The sequence below is a fragment of the Aquarana catesbeiana genome, linkage group LG08 (genome assembly GCF_042186555.1).
Source record: "Aquarana catesbeiana isolate 2022-GZ linkage group LG08, ASM4218655v1, whole genome shotgun sequence".
NCBI classification, from domain to species: domain Eukaryota; kingdom Metazoa; phylum Chordata; class Amphibia; order Anura; family Ranidae; genus Aquarana; species Aquarana catesbeiana.
In genome coordinates this window covers 257,520,092-257,537,925 of record NC_133331.1, presented here as the reverse complement: position 1 = coordinate 257,537,925, position 17,834 = coordinate 257,520,092, and the positions used below count along the sequence as shown (strand labels likewise).

General features: G+C 42.7%; 1 protein-coding gene across 2 annotated transcripts in view; it reads right to left on the bottom strand.

The window, feature by feature from the left end:
* LOC141106363 (uncharacterized) overlaps positions 1-17,296 on the bottom strand; it is a 39,608-nt gene extending 22,312 nt beyond the window's left edge. The window contains exons 1-3 of one of the 2 annotated variants that reach the window (XM_073597081.1): positions 17,181-17,285; positions 16,818-16,927; positions 6,417-6,572 (exon numbers count right to left, since the gene is read on the bottom strand). In XM_073597081.1, coding sequence (XP_073453182.1) covers positions 6,417-6,548 — 132 coding nt within the window. In that variant the 5' untranslated portion in view covers positions 6,549-6,572; positions 16,818-16,927; positions 17,181-17,285. Of the gene's footprint in view, positions 1-6,416; positions 6,573-16,817; positions 16,928-17,180 lie in introns of both variants that reach the window. The other variant, XM_073597082.1, reaches the window with a different exon arrangement.
* Between the last annotated feature and the right edge of the window lie 538 nt (positions 17,297-17,834).

The following is a 17,834-nucleotide window of genomic DNA, read 5'->3' as shown; positions in this document are numbered from 1 at the left end:
AGGTTCTCCCCCCCCCAGTGAGTAGATTTCATTCATATTTTTTAGCCACCCAAATTCATTATTTAAAAATTTTCCACATTAAACCTCATTTGCCATGTAGTTGCCCACCCCATTAATTTGTTCAGATCTTTTTGCAAGGTTTTCACATCCTGCGGAGAAGTTATTGCCCTGCTTAGCTTAGTATCATCCGCAAATACAGAGATTGAACTGTTTACTCCATTCTCCAGGCTGTTTATGAACAAATTAAATAGGATTGGTCCCAGGACAGAACCCTGGGAGACCCCACTACCCCATTCTGAGTATGCCTCATTCATCACTACCCTCTGAACTAGCTCTTGTAGCCAGTTTTCAATCCATCATGGACCTTTGCTTTTTCTATGCACTTGGGATATGGCACACCCATGGAGGCTACTCCCTGTCGGATCTCTTTCTTTTGTATTCTATCTTAGCCGCCCTAATTACACCCTTACATTTGAAATTCAGTGTCTTTGTATTTCCCTTATGTTTCCTAATTGTGTGATTTATACTGAAGCTAATTGACCTGTGATCGCTGTTTCCTAAAATGCCCTGTATTTCCACATACGTGATCAGGTCTGTATTGTTGGTAATCAGTAGGTCTAGTAACACTTTGTTTCTAGTTGGTGATTCGTTTACACAAATGTATGACTCAGAGGGTTGGCTGTGTCATTGCCATCATCCCTTATAATTTTTAGAACTAAATATATACCTCAAGATGGGATTTTAAGGGCAATGCAATAATTTAGCAGTGTTGAATTATAGTTAAAAAGAAATTTTATTGGTACAAAAACGAATAAGATATACATAAACATACGCATTAATCTATAATTAAGAAGTATTGAATGATTGTAAAAACATCAGATATATGGAAACATGTGATGCATCCTACTGCTAGTTACAAGTACCACCCCCGTTGGGTGTGATGGTGTCCTGATAGCAGATTTCCAACGCGTTTCAACTTATTGTACGGATAAAGTCTTCCTCAGGGAGGGACTGCATCACATTCTAAAATTTCAAGTAACAGCATAATTACTGATATATATTGAAATATTTATATGTTGCCTATATCTACAGAAATCGCATTGCGACAAAAAAGTAGTATATGCGACTTACATTTGCATTTAGCTGTGAGAAATCGCTTTCCCAGTGCTGGCAGGGGTCCTAACACGTGATTGTCAATACTGCTCAACTATCCTCTACGGGATGGCCTGGTGTATTGTGAAAAAAACAGTAATTGGCAGTCGTGATAATTAAACAACTGAAAAACATAAATGGTATAGGAGAGATGTTAAGAATTTGAATATCAAAAAGGCCAGATAATGGAAATAATAGTGATTCGTAGGGGAAATAGGGTTCCCCAGAGCCATTATAAAGTAGAAAAGATCCAATACCTTAAATAAATTGTGTCAGGTGTAGTGTTCCAAGTGGCAGGGAGCTCCGATCCTGGAGTACCTCTCTGTAGCAAAGCCAGTTGTGGAATGCTGCCTGTGGCCATCCCTGGCGTCCTAATATAGGGGGTGTGGGCGTGGTAAAGTAATGGGCATAGCCCTATTTGGGTAAAGTCTCACATTCATTGGTAGTACAGTGGAGGGGGTGCGGCTTCAATTGGCCGCCGTCACTGTTTAAAGGAGGCACCTTTATATGATGTGTTGAAGGGGAGCGTCCACAAGCTTCCCTGTTGTCTAGGTAGTAGACGCTTAGCCTCCCCCTTCCTAGTCTCCTCCCCGTGACGTGAAGCCTATTGCTTACACGTAGCCCATATAGTATGGGCGCGGGGTGAGGCGGGGAGAGAGGTGCGTCTGGTTTCCGGGGCAACATACGTATGACGTCGGGGTCACATGGCCCCGCCGTCAGTTCCCAAGAGAAGGAGGGGCGCCGTGTGACTCCACAGCGCTACTGAGCAGTCTTATTCATGTTATGCAGGGCATCGGGGCATAGTAGTCCCGCTGCCTGACAGCGAGGTGTCAGAGTATGTACAGCGATGTATGGGGTACTGTTCCATGCTAGTGTCATAGATGTCACTAAGATATACAGTGACAAGTATGACAAAGAATGGCAGATCTATTCTCCCTCCTTAGGGATGAAAAAAGGAAGGAAGAAGGGTTGTATATTATATTAAAAGAATTGCAAAAAAAAAGTTCTAGTTGGTGATTCTACCATCTGATCCATGAAATTGTCCTGCAAGACATTTAGGAACTGGCGAGCCTTATGCCGAGTACACACGGTCGGACTTTGTTCGGACATTCCGACAACAAAATCCATGGATTTTTTCCGACGGATGTTGGCTCAAACTTGTCTTGCATACACACGGTCACACAAAGTTGTCGGAAAATCCGATCGTTTTAAACGCGGTGACGTAAAACATGTACGTCGGGACTATAAACGGGGCAGTGGCCAATAGCTTTCATGTCTTTATTTATTCTGAGCATGCGTGGCACTTTGTCCTTCGGATTTGTGTACACACGATCGGAATTTCCGACAACGGATTTTGTTGTCGGAAAATTTTATCTCCTGCTCTCCAACTTTGTGTGTCGGAAAATCCGATGGAAAATGGAGCCCACACACGGTCGGAATTTCCGACAACACGCTCCGATCGGACATTTTCCATCGGAAAATCCGACCGTGTGTACGGGGCATTAGACAAATGTGCGGTTCCTTCCGCCCAGTCTATATCTGGATAATTAAAATCCCCCACTATGAGAACACTTCCCATCCTTGCCGCTAATCCAAACTGTGATAGGAGGTCTGCCTCCCCCTCCTCCCTCGGGTAGGGGGTCTATAGCATACGCCCAGTATTACTTTCCCCTTAGTTTCATCCCTTTGGAGCTCTACCCATAAGGATCCCACCTCCTCCCTAGCTCCCTTTGTGATGTCATCTTTCACATTCACTTGTACATTATTCTTGATATACAGGCATACCCCTCCCCCTTTTTTACCCTCTCTATCCCTGCGATAAAGGGAATACCCTTGAATGGTTGCCAGTCAATCATAAGAGCTGTTGAACCAAGTCTCTGAAATTCCCACAAAATCGAAATCCTCCTCTTACAACAGGATCTCTAGCTCTCCCATCTTGTCCGCCAGACTCCTGGCATTGGTGTACATGCCACGTAGTTTAGACTAGTCGCATACTGTCTTCTTATTGGGTGTTCCGAGGTTGCAAATCAGACTTGTTACTATACTTACCTCGAGTTTATGTGCTTTAGTCAACCTACCACTAATGCCCCCTATACTACCCTCTGGAATACGTTCCGCGCTGACTATCTCTACCTCTGGGCCCACCCCTATCGCCTAGTTTAAAAGCCCCTCTAACTTTTCGGCCATCTTCACTCCCAGCAGATCTGCACCCTCCTCATTTAAGTGCAGTCTGTCCCTTCTATAGAGCTGGTGACCGACTGAGAAGTCGGTCCAGTTCTCTAGGAACCCAAACTCCTCCTTACTTCACCAACTCCTCAGCCACTTGTTTACTTCCATAATCTCCCTCTGCCTTTCTGGTGTGGCTCGAGGTACCGGTAGTATTTCTGAGAATACTACCTTGGAGGTCCTTTTCCTCAATTTAGCTCCTAAGTCCCTAAAATCATTCTTTAGGACACTCCATCTGCCTCTGACTTTGTCATTGGTGCCAACGTGCACCATGACAGCCGGGTCTTCCCCACCCCCTCCCAGTAACCTGTCCACTAGATCCGTGATGTGCCAAACCCGAGCGCCAGGTAGACAGCATACAGTTCAGCGCTTCAGGTCTTTGCCCCTGCCGACAGCTGACAGGTACGTTTCCAGCTCTCCTTTACTATGGAGGGTCTTCTCAGTGCTGACAGTTGATTCCCTAGATTCAGAACCTAGGCTTTCAGGGAAACAATGTGCTTACATTTTGCACAGCAGTATTTGCCCTCGATCGGATGATCAAGGAACGCATACATGCCGCAAGATTTACACTACACCGAGTCGCATCTCCACACCCGCTGGGCATCATACCTACTAATTTAATGAGGATTATACCCTGTCCAAATTAACTAACAACTAGCTTCCTGACACTAATATTCAACAATACAGCCAGAGCTACAATAAAATGGCTTATATCAAAGCATATTCATGTTAGAATGGCCCAGTCCAGACCTAAATCCAATTGAGAATCTGTGGCAAGACTTGAACATTGTCACTCTAGATGTGCAAAGCTGGTAGAGACATCCCCAAAAAGACTTGCAGCTGTAATTATGTGCCACTTTGTGTTGGTCTATCACATAAAATACATTTATGTTTTTGGTTGTAACATGACAAAATGTGATAATTTCAAGGGGTATGAATATTTTTTTAAGGCACTGTATGTATGCACTTTTTTTCTAGTAACCTGCTGGAGAACCCACTGGAGGGTAGCCTTGTCTGTTGTGAGCAGCCTTACCAGAGCCAGTGGGCTTTTCAAATCAGTTTGACCTCTCACTACTTTGTATAAACTTATATCAAAGTCCCAGCACTTCTTGGATTCCCTTTTTTTTTCCTTTCATTGGAATCTTCATATTCAGACCTGACCTTTTTACTATTAATTTATTTGAAGAATTTCTGGGGGGTTTGTCCCACTCTTTTTTCCAAACTTGTCGGTTGTATATTACATATCAGGCACTATTACTACTAATTATTAGGCGATTAGTTTCCCTTAATTGGGTTTTCATGTCTTAACTGCTTGCCGACTGGTTCACGCCGGTATACGTCAGCAGAAGGGCATGTACAGGCATATTAATGCCTCGTTTCCACTGAGCGGATCGGTTCGGTACGGTACGCTATTTTGGGTGTTTCCATTATGAAAGCGGCCCATACAACCGAACCGAACCGTTCCACTCAGGGTCCTGCTTCAGATGTGGGGCCATAGAAAATGGAACGGTTCGGTTAGGGCAGAGCTACGATACATTCCACTGATTAGTGGACGTGTGACGCCATTTTTTCTAAACCCACGTATGGCCCCTGTCGGTCCGACTTGCAGTGGAAACGCTCGCCTGAATAGGCTGGACCATTCTAGGCCTTCCAAACCGATCTGACCCGAACCGATCCGCTCGGTGAAAACAAGGCATAACATACCCGAACGTTGCCCTTTAAGAAGTAGCTTGCCGGCGGCGCACCTGCCGCAAGCTCCGTGAGTGTGATCGCGGGTCCCGCGGACTCGATGTCTGCGGGGATACCCGCGATCGTCTCACGGAGAGGAAGAACGGGGAAATTATGTAAACAAGCATTTCCTCGTTCTGCCTAGTGACAGGACACTGATCACAGCTCCCTGTAATCGGGAGCGGTGATCAGTGTCCTGTCACACATAGCCCCTCCCCCCCACAGTTAGAATCACTCCCTAGGACACACTTAACCCCTACAGTGCCACCTAGTGGTTAACCACTTCACTGCCAGTCACATTTACACAGTAATCAATGCATTTTTAATCGCACTGATCGCTGTATAAATGTGAATGGTCCCACAATAGCGCCAAAAGTGTCCGATGTGTCCGCCATAATGTCGCAGTCACGATAAAAATCGCTGATCGCTGCCATTACTAGTAAAAAAAAAAAAAAAAAGAATAAAAATGCCATAAAACTATCCCCTATTTTGTAAACGCTATAACTTGCGCAGACCAATCAATATACTCTTATTGCGATTTTTTTACCAAAAATATGTAGAAGAATACGTATCGGCCTAAACTGAGGAAAAAAAACGTTTTTTTTATATATTTTTGCTATATTTATTATAGCAAAAAGTAAAATATAATTGTGGTTTTTTCAAAATTGATTGATGCTATTTTTTTGTTTATAGCGCAAAAAATAAAAACTGCAGAGGTGATCAAATACCACCAAAAGAAAGCTCTATTTGTGGGAAAAAAAGGACGTCAATTTTGTTTGGGAGCCACGTCGCACGACCGCACAATTGTTAGTTAAAGCGTCGCAGTGCCGAATCGCAAAAAGTGCTCTGGTCTTTGGCCAGCCAACTGGTCCGGGGCTTAAGTGGTTAAAGTGGACATGTTAGTAACTTTACAAGTATGCATTAGTACATTCCTGACGTGTCACAATATACAGCAAGAGTATAATTTTTTCAGGATAGCTCCATCTTTTTCATTATTAAATAGGCATCCCTGAGCCCCATTTAGTGACTTTGCCTAGGGTGAGATGATTTCATCAGTCTGTCACAGGCAACATGTAGACTTCTTCACCCCCCTAATATAGGCGAATAGTCATGCCAGTGTGTATTTTTGGTCTTTGTAATGTTACAAAGGTTTTAATTAAAAAAATAAAAAAAATAATAATAATAGATCCGATGACAGTATCTATAAAGCAAATTCCATACATGGGTTTGTCCTAAAAAAATGAAATTGTAATTGAAATCCCCCAACCCCGCATGCTTAATTTCCTGTTGGATTTTTTTTTCCCACTTACCTCTCCAGTCTGAAGACAGAGGAGTTGAACGGCCAGACGTAGCAGCCTTTCAGCCAGGTTGTTCTTATCCTCAGTTATCCTGTTGGGTTGACTCTGGTGCGAGAAGACTGCAGTTTGTAACATGCTCTCCATTGTTTAGCAATCAGAAGAGTAATTCTGAAAAATTAAAATGTGGAATAAATTTCAGCACCCCAATGGCCTCTCAGTTGTGTTTGCTTTTTTCCACTTTACATATATTATTTACTATATTTGATCAGTGTTGTATGCTCTGGATGAAAAAAGTAACAGTTGTGGTTATTTACATTCTTGATTCTTTTTAGGATTCAGTCTTCTTTTCTACATCGCCCCCTTGTGGTTATCATGTCCACAACATGGAGTTGTCTGCTGGAAACTAGGCGTCGTATTTTGTAAAATTCGCATACCCGGTAGGTCCTTTAGTGCTTCAACAACTAATGCTTGATTGTAAAATATATTTTTCAATAATTATATTCAATAATTATATATATAAATATATATATATATATTTTTTTTTTTTCATGCACTTTCATATTGACAAACTCATAAATTGGAAAACAAATTACAAATTCTATAGTAATTAATCCCTTTTCTGTTGTTTTACTTTCTTTAATAAATCATTTCATACAGCACTCTAGAATCTCTTGAAGAAGCTCACTCAAAGCGAAACATGTAGAGCGGTAGTGTATGTATTAATATATGAAATGAATTTGATATGCAACAAGGGATTTTTTATGAAAATATTTTTATTGGCAAAAATAAAGTAAAGTATATTTTTTATAATTAAACATACTACATTGTTTATTTTATGACACCTTAAAAGTCCAACAGTTTTCCTTTGTCATAATAATTGGGATGTGGTGTCCTTTCTGACCAGGCAACCCTAAACTTTCTTGTTTACATTCTAGATGTTTTATGTGAAAGAGTAACCTGGGGTATTATGCACCCCTTACCCATTCATATAGGGGGTAAAGGCGGATATTTCTGCCCCATTTTTTTATTGTATTTATACTGTATATGTTTTCTGTTTTTAAAATAGATCTATGTTTGTCTCAAGCATGTCTGAGTTCACAAATGCCACGTACACCCGAGCGGACTTTTCGACCGGACCGGTCCGACGGTCTATCCGATGGATTTTCGACTGACTTCTGACGGACTTTCCGAGCAAACGGACTTGCCTACACACGTTCACCCCAAAGTCTGACAGATTCGTACGTGATGACGTACAACCGGACTAAAATAAGGAAGTTGCCAATAGCTGCCCTAGCATCGGTTTTTGACTAGCATACAGACAAGTGGACTTTTCGATAGGAACTGGGTCCAGCGGAGTTCCGACATAAAGATTTGAAACATGTTCCAAATCTAAAGTCCGTCAGATTTTCGACCGGAAAAGTCCGCTGTAGATCTGATGAAGCCCACACACGGTCAAATTGTCCCCTGGACTCGGTCCGTCGGACCAGTCCGGTCGAAAAGTCCGCTCGTGTGTACGCGGCATTACTGTTGTCTGACTCATTACCTCTGCTGGAAGTCTATTCCAAGCAACAATTACTCTTTCGGTAAAATAATACTTTCTAAGATTAATTTGGAACTTTCTTTCTGTTAGTTTGAGGTCATGTCCCCGTGTTCTTGATCTTGGCTTCATACTAAAAATACTGCCCATCTGAACCTTATTCATCTCATTGATGTATTTAAAAGGTTTCAGTCATGTTAGTTACATTCAAAGCATGCCACAAATAACTGTTACATTTCCTTGTGCTCAAAACTGAACTGTCAAGCAATCAAAATGAGATTTGGACCTTTGCCAGAAGAAAATGTTTACTGGCCAGATCTCCTTAAAATTGTAATTCAGATATATACCATAGTTTGTAGACGCCAGCTTTCACGCAGTCTAAATAATTTACACTTATTTGTTGTTTTGTTTTTTTTTAACCAAGGAAATGTAGCAGAATACATTTTGGCTTAAATGTATGAAGAAAGATTTTTCATTTGCAAAGTTTTATGGCAACTGGGGAAAACAGTCTATTTTTCAAATGTTCAGTCTTCTTGATAGACATTGGTTAAATCGTGATACCGGTTTAACCAATTGCCGACCATATAACTTACATATGTGGCGGCAGAGCGCCTCCCTGCGCTGGACCACATACCTGATACGTGATCTACGTGCGCCCACCGGCCCAGTTGTGCTGCGAGACGTCACAGCACATACCGATCACCAGGTCCCAATTAATGATTGACCACCAGCACCCGGTGATTGGCTCTGAGCTTCACCGAACACAGCTCTGTGAATGTAAACAACATAGAGCTATGTTCAGTGACAGGGGGTCTAGTTGGTTTTTTATACCCTGCTAAGAAGGGAATGAAAACAATCGGATCCCCAGTAAAAGCAGCACACACAAACACTTGTTAGGCACACATTTAACCCCTTGATCACCCTAGACGTTAACTCTTTCCTGCCCAGGTTCATTAGTACAGTGACAGTGTATATTAGCACTGATCACTGTAAAAATGTCACTGGTGATGTTAGTTTGTCAGTTCCCCCCAGTGTCAATTAGTATCAGATTATCCGCCACACTAACGCATTCCCATTATAAGTTGCTGATAGCTGCCATTACTAGTATTAGAAAAAAAAAAAAAAAAATATTCCAGTATATAACTATAGTTTGTAGACGCTATAACTTTCACACAAACCAATCAATATACACTTATTGGAATTTTTGTTTTACCAAAGACATGTAGCAGAATACATTTTGGCTAAAATTTATTAAGGTTTAATTTTATAAAATTTTTTATGGGATATGTTTTATAGCAGAAAGTAAAAAATAATTTTTTTTTTTTAAAATTGTCGGTCTTTTGTTTATATAATAAAAACAAACAAACAAACAAACAAAAAAAAAAAAAAAAACGCAGTGGTGATCAAATACCACCAAAAGAAAGCTCTATTTGTGTGAAAAGAATGATATTAATTTTGTTTCGTTCGACCACGCAAGTGTCAATTAAAGTAGCGCAATGTCACATAGCAAAAAATGGCCTGGTCATGAAGTGGGTAAAACCTTCCACAGCTGAAGTGGTTAAAAAAGAAAAAAAAAAGACTATATAAAACGAATTTTGGATATAGTGTTGCATGACCAAGGCCTCATACACATGGTGTATGAATCTGTACCTTGTGGGAGGGCTGTGTTTACCCGCATGGGGATGTATAGGTCTGTATATGGCCTGGACAGGAAGGAGGTTTAACATGCTGGTCTTCGATTGGTTAAAGCTGGTTTAGTGATTTTTTTTGGTATGCTGCACCAGGGACATGAGGGACACAACTTGCCTCCAGTCAGGGGGTGTCCTTCGTCCTGCTTCCCTGATGTTGGATCCTCCTGGCAGCTATGAACTACCGGCGCTGCATGGGTTAATGGAAACAGCCGTGACGGTGAAAGTCTCTTGATGCCCGTCCGCCCACCCTATACATATTTAGCACTGTAAGGCCTTTTACACTTTACTCTGATCTGCACTGTCAAGTACATTCCTAGAACTCTGATAACACACACACTGGCCTCGGCAATGCATTACTCAATTGAGGTGTTTACTTCCCAAAACCGAGGTTTACACCGGAACAAAACACTTTGATTTAACTGTTTCCAGAAGAATTATATTCAAGTCATGCCATGAATTAGAACTGTCACAGTTGCTTGTACTCTCAACCGAACTGCCAAGTCAGGGGGTAAGTTCCACTTTAACAGGCAATTTTTATGTGGGCACGTGACATATGCACAATGTATAAACTCTTCAACACGCCATAATAAAATTTAGAACAGTTTCACATGATACCTTGAGTGTCTGTTCTCTTTAATGCATTAAAAAAAAAAAAAAAAAATTGATCGGGACTATTGGGAACCACTAACCAATTACTCCACAGAATCACTGAGACCCAAACATTTCCACAACACATTCTGTGAATGGAGGAGGGCTGCATGAAGGACAGCATACCCTCCTCCACTCACAGAATGTGTGGGATGTCCCTAATGCAGTAAACAAAAAATAAAACTAAACTTAGGCTTTAAAATCCATGTAGAGTAACTGTCTGGCAGGTTAGCAGTCTCCTTCACTCGCTATTACATAAAATGGCATATTTAGTACAGCAGCTGCTTTACAAATGTGCTGGGTTTAATAATGCATCTGCTAACACCAGTGCTGAGTGTAATAATGCGTCCGCTGACACCAGTGCTGGGTTTAATAATGCGTCTGCTATCACCAGTGCTGGGGGTTAATAATGCGTTCGCTGACACCAGTGCTGGGGCTAAATAATGCGTCTGCTGACACCAGTGCTGGGTGTAATAATGCGTTCGCTGACACCAGTGCTGGGGCTAAATAATGCGTCTGCTGACACCAGTGCTGGGTGTAATAATGCGTTCGCTGACACCAGTGCTGGGGCTAAATAATGCGTCTGCTGACACCAGTGCTGGGTTTAATAAGGCTTCTGTTAACATCAGTGCTGGGGTTTAATAATGCGCCCGCTAACACCAGTGCTGGGGGTTAATAATGCGTCCGCTAACACCAGTGCTGGGGGTTAATAATGCGTCCACTAACACCAGTGCTGGGGGTTAATAATGCGTCCGCTAACACCAGTGCTGGGGGTTAATAATGCGTCCACTAACACCAGTGCTGGGGGTTAATAATGCGTCCGCTAACACCAGTGCTGGGGGTTAATAATGCGTCCGCTGACATCAGTGCTGGGGGTTAATAATGCGTCCGCTGACATCAGTGCTTGGGTTTAATAATGTGTCCGCTGACATCAGTGCTGGGGGTTAATAATGCGTTTGCTAACACATCAGTATTGTTGTTTTTGAAGATTGAACGTTTGCATGTGGCCCCCATGGGATATGAAAACTTGTCTTGTGGCCCTCAGCTAATTTGAGTTTAAGACCCCTGACTTAGCGGCTCAATAGCGGAACAATTTCGTCTCCCGCCGTCAATGCTTTTTTACTACACGCAGCTGCAGCATGCGGCCACAGCACAGTCCAGCGGGACTCCATGGGGTCTCCAACCCCCATATTCCACTATATGACTGAGGGGTCTCAGTTCAATGGCTTTATATCCAGATGCTACTCCACTATTCTCCATATATACCTAGGTGGATTCCCTCTGGGAGCGGTGTGTAAGTGGGAGAGGGATGCAGGTACCTTCAAGGAAGAACAGTGTGAGGAGGCTCTGCAAGCAGTACAGATGTGCTCCCTGAACGTAGCTCAACGCCTGTCCCAGTTGTACATAGTCCTCAGAGTACACTTTACACCCACTAGATTCAGGACGGGAGTGAGACTGGACTCAAATGGCCCTAGATGTTTGAGAGACAATGGGGATCTAATACATCTGTTATGGCGCTGTCCCAAGCTACATTTGTTCTGAGCAGAGGTCCTGTCCACCATTAATAGAGTCTTCCGGATTAGTATACCGACAGACCCGAAGCCATGTGTTTTGGGGATTGTGGATGACATCCCCATAGATGACAATCCAAAACAGGCCATAGCTAGAGCCCCATTTCAAGCCCGCAAGTTAATCCTTAGACATTGGAAGGCGGCTGACCCTCCAACATTGAAGGAATGGATTGTTCAGATGGGAGACACTATACGGTTAGAGAAATAGATCTTCCAACATGGGGACACCCAGGGAAGTTCGATAAACTGAGGTTACCCTGGTTGGATACCCCAGGCCTCTCTCCTATAGACCTTGTATTGGATAGACTGGTGATTTATTCAATTTTGTTAGGATAACTGTGGGCGCCTGGGAAAAAACCTCTGTATAGTAAGGTTCAGAATTTCAATCTATAGTGTCCAGGTGGTGCATAGGACTGAAGTTCCCCATATCACACACTGATGTGCAGTGAATGCTCTTTGTGATGACCGAGCCAACGTATTCTCTGTAATCAGAATTTATGACAGATGCTGATGTTTCTCTGTGAGATGTACTGTTTTTCTTTATTTTTTTTTTAATAAACTTCTTTGAGAAAAAAAAGATAAAAATTTTGTTTGGGTACACAGTGTATCATGACCGCGTAATTGTCATTCAAACTGTGACAGCGCTGAAATCTGAAAATTGGCCTGGGCAGGAAGAGTGTGAAAGTGCACAGTAGGCATGTGATTAAGCATGAATTCAATTTCAATGATCAGAATAAATGATTCTGGCCAATTTAATTCATTAACAACCAAATGCTTGATGCGCCTAAACGCATTACACACATTTGAAGGCGTCAAATGTTTTTTTTTCTGCCAAAATGCTGCTGCCAGGAGAAATAGCAAAACGTGCTGTTTGAATGAGGCCTAGTTCCGCTTTAAAGTGGGGTTCCACCCAAAAAACAAAAATACCTGGAAAAATTCTAAAAAAAAAACCCCAAAAAAATTTGGATATTTTTTTTTTTTTTTTACTTACCTCTAAATGCCTGTTGCTAGGTGGTCCCTCGTAGTCTGCCTCTTCCTTTGCCTGGGCTGGTGACATCACTTCCCCCTCGGCACAGGAAGGGCTCGGCTCTGCTCCCTCCCATCAATCATCTGGGACCCATTACAGGTCCCAGGTGATTGAGCGGCCAATCACGGTGCGCAGTGGGTGCCAGGCTGTGAAGCCACAGCCCGGCGCCCACAGTTGAAATGCCGGCGCCGACGAGCGGAGGGGGGGGGACGAGCGGGGCTTCCATCCCCCGCATCGCTGGACCCAGGGACAGGTAAGTGTCCAATTAAAAGTCAGCAGCTGCAGTATTTGTAGCTGCTGACTTTTAATTTTTTTTTTTTTTTAATGGACCCCCTGGGTGGAACTCCTCTTTAAGTCGGGGAAACTCTGTAACATGCTGCCGGTGTTCTGTCAGAATCGTGAACCCATCAAATCAGCGAACATAAGAGACGTTCTGTCAGCTGCGCATGCATTCCACCGCTACCAGGTTTGCTAATCTAACAGAACAAGAAGGTGGCAGCAGACATCTTACTACACCCAGCTATGTCTTGAATTTCAGTTTTATATATATATATATATATATATATATATATATATATATAATATAAATATAGTATGCTGACATTTGTGATGCTGTTTTGATTTTACATTTTGAAAGAAGCTGGATGCCAGCAGTAGGAAGGTGGCGGAGGCCATGTTGGTACACCCCGCACTGCTTAGTGCTAAACACAGGCTGCACAACGCTGTATGCATTTTAGGAATGTGCTGTAAAATGGGCTTTTAAAATTAATCATCACAGATGTCAATATACTATATTTATTTATATACGCTCACTTTATTGCTAAAATGACTCTGAATTTCAAGACGTAGCTGGGTGTAGTACGATGCCCACTGCCTTCTTCTGACTGCAGGTGTTCTGTCAGATCAGCAAACCTGGTAGCGGTGGAACACATACACAGCTGATGGAACGTCACTTCCGTTCGCTGATCTGACAGAACACCGGCTCCAAACCGCTGTATGCATTTTAGGAATGGGCTGTAAAATCCACCATATGGAGTAACTTTGCTGTGTATTAGTGGAGAGTGATACAGTGCCTTAAAAAAAGTATTCATACCCCTTGAAATTTTCCAAATTTTGTCATGTTAGAATCAAAAACGTAAATTTCTTTTATTGAGATTTTATGTGATAGACCAACACAAAGTGGCACATAATTGTGAAGTGGAAGGAAAATTATAAATGGTTTTCAATTTTTTTTTTACAAATAAATATGTGAAAAGTGTGAGGTGCATTTGTACAGTATTCAGCCCCCCTGAGTCAATACTTTGTAGAACATCCTTTCGCTGCAATTACAGCTGCAAGTCTTTTTGGGGATGTCTCTACCAGCTTTGCACATTTAGAGAGTGACATTTTTGGCCATTTCTTCTTTGTAAAATAGCTCAAGCTCTGAGATTGGATGAAGAGCGTCTGAACAGCAATATTCAAGTCTTGTCACAGACTCTCAATTGGATTTAGGTCTAGACTTTGACTAGGCCATTCTAACACATGGATATGCTTTGATATAAACCATTCCATTGTGACTCTGGCTGTATGTTTACGGTCGTTGTCCTGCTGGAAGGTGAACCTCCGCCCCAATCTCAAGTCTTTTGCAGACTCTAATGCCGCGTACACACGAGCGGACTTTACGGCATACTTGGTTTGGCGGACCGGAGTCCGTCGGAAAATTCGATCGTGTGTGGGCTCCAGCTGACTTTTTTTCCCCAAAAGTTCGACGGACCTAGAAATGAAACATGTTTCAAATCTTTTCGACGGACTAGAGTCCGGTTGAAAAGTCCGCTCGTCTGTATGCTAGTCCGACAAACAAAAACCGATGCTAGGGCAACTATTGGCTACGGGCTATAAACTTCCTTGTTTTAGTCCGGTCGTACGTCATCACGTACGAATCCGTCGGACTTTGGTTGATTGTGTGTAGGCAAGTCCGTTCATTCGTAAAGTCTGTCGTAAAGTCCACAGGACAAAGTCTGCCATAAAGTCCGCTCGTGTGTACGCGGCATTACAGATTTTCTTCTAAGTTTGTCCTGTATTTGGCTCCATCCATCTTCCTATCACTTTGACCAGTTTCCCTGTCCCTGCTGAAGAAAAGCATCCCCACAACATGATGCTGCCACCACCATGTTTCACGGTGGGGATGGTGTGTTCAGGGTGGTGTGCAGTGTTAGTTTTTCACCATACATGTTATCTGACCAGAGCACCTTCTTCCACATGTTTGCTGTGTCCCCCACATGGCTTCTCGCAAACTGCCAACGGGACTTCTTTTGGCTTTCTTTTAACAATGACTTCCTTCTTGGCACTCTTCCATAAAGGCCAGATTTGTGGGGTGCACGACTAATAGTTGTCCTGTGGACAGATTCTCCCACCAGAGCTGTGGATCTCTGCAGCTCCTCCAGAGTTACCATGGGCCTCTTGGCTGCTTCTCTGATTAATGCTCTCCTGTCAGTTCAGGTGGACGGCCATGTCTTGGTAGGTTTGCAGTTGTGCCATACTCTTTCCATTTTCACATGATGGATTGAACAGTGCTCTGTGAGATGTTCAAAGCTTGGGATATTTTTTTATTTTTAATTTTTTTTATAACCTAACCCTGCTTAAAGGCACACGATACAAAAACCGGAAGTATTATTTTGTCCGAATGAACGATCTGCCGATTTCCGGATTGTTAGTACTGTGCTTTCCACAGCCCATTCCAATTTTTCGTACAACAAAAGCTGGATGTGCAAACTATAAAGTTTTTGTTGGATGTGAACACAACGTCCCATTTTCTTTTAGTTATGGTGAGTAACCTCCTCACTTTCAACATGAGACTAGCATGCCACAAAAAACGGACGACCGTTCTTCCAAAAATCTGATCGTGTGTAACCACTTTAAACTTCTCCACAACTTTATCCCTGACGGGTCTGGTGTGTTCCTTGGCCTTCATGATGCTGTTTGCTCACTAAAGGTTTTCTAACAAACCTCTGAGGTCTTCACAGAAAAGCTGTATTTATACTGAGATTAAATTACACACTATTTACTAATTAGGTGACTTCTGAAGGAAATTGATCCCTTTAGATTTTAGTTAGGGTGATCAGAGTAAAGGGGGCTGAATACAAATACACGCCATACTTTTCAGATATTTATTTGTAAAAAATGTTGAAAACCATTTATCATTTTCCTTCCACTTCACAAGTATGTGCCACTTTGTGTTGGTCTATCACAGTGATGGCGAACCTTGGCACCCCAGATGTTTTGGAACTACATTTCCCATGATGCTCACCCACACTGCAGAGTACAGGAGCATCATGGGAAACATAGTTCCAAAACATCTGGGGTGCCAAGGTTCGCCATCACTGGTCTATCACATAAAATCCCAATAAAACACGTTTACGTTTTTGGTTGTAACATGACAAAATTTGGAAAAGTTCAAGGGGTATGAATACTTTTTCAAGGCACTGTATCACTCTCCACTAATACACAGCAAAGTTACTCCATATATGACGGATTTTACAGCCCATTCCTAAAATGAATACAGCGGTTTGGAGCCGGTGTTCTGTCAGATCAGCGAACGAAAGTGACGTTCCATCAGCCGTGTATGTGTTCCACCGCTACCAGGTTTGCTGATCTGACAGAACACCTGCAGTCAGAAGAAGGCAGCGGGCATTGTACTACACCCAGCTACTTCTTGAAATTCAGAGTAATTTTAGCAATAAAGTGAGAGTATATAAATAAATATAGTATATTGACATCTGTGACGTTTACATTTTAAAAGCCCATTCCTAAAATGCATACAGCGTTGTGGAGCCTGTGTTTAGCGCGTAACATGACAAAATGTGGAACATTTCAAGGGGTATGAATACTTTTTCAAGGCACTGTATCAGTTCTCTATTATAAATGACCCCCTGAGGAAGACATGTGACCCCGCCCCCTCACCTGATACTGATCACATGGGGGAGGGGCTTAGCCCAATATAACCTCTGACCTCAGGAACTTTGTCTGGAAAGCAAGGAAAAGGTAAATCCCCATGTGGTCTGCATGTAACTCTGTAAAACATAAATACATAAAAAGTATGACTAAAGACAAATGAAATAAGAATGCACTGTATGACGTCATTAGAGGTATTACATCCACCAAGTTATCAGCACACCATGTTAACCCCCTAGAAATAGGAGTACAGTCACCCACAAGGGCTACAAGAAAATGGCGGCCGCCTTCTCCCAAACTCCTACTACAAATAAACCCGTCTGTCCCTCTGGTGCAGAGCTGCAGAAGATACTGAAACCCACCGCTACTTACCGGGCGGATAATGTATGTCTAGCGGGGAGACTGACCGGAGGAGCCGCACTCCGCGCTGCTTCGGAGACAACTGGAGCACATGTGATCGGTGGAGCCCGTCTGCGCATGCGCAACACAGGCCTTTCCTAACACCTTTGACGGGCGCTAACAACTGGAAAGGAAATGGGGACAGTTATGATCTGAGGGACCAGTGGGAGAAAGTGTGCAATGGGAGGGGAAATGGGCTCATAACAGCCAATCAGCTTCCAAATATATTCACACAAAGATTTACTAATGAAGCATGCTGACAATTTGTTGGTTACTGCAAGTGGTTTTCCTCATAGTACATTTTACATATAGAGACTCCTGAGAACCGAACTTTACTTATAACAACGTGAAAAAAATAATGTTCTTGGGCAAACAGTGGCGGCTGGTGCTCAAAATTTGTTTTGGGGGGGGGGGGGGGGGGGACTTTTTTTTAAAAAATCGCTGCCACTGTGCCCATCAAATGCAACCACTGTGCCCATTAAAAAGTGCTGCCACTGTGCCATCAGTTGCAGCCACTGTGCCCATCAAACGCTTCCACTGTGCAATCAAATGCTGCCACTGTGCCCATCAATTGCTGCCAATGTGCCCATCAAACACTGCCACTGTGCCCATCAAACGCTTCCACTG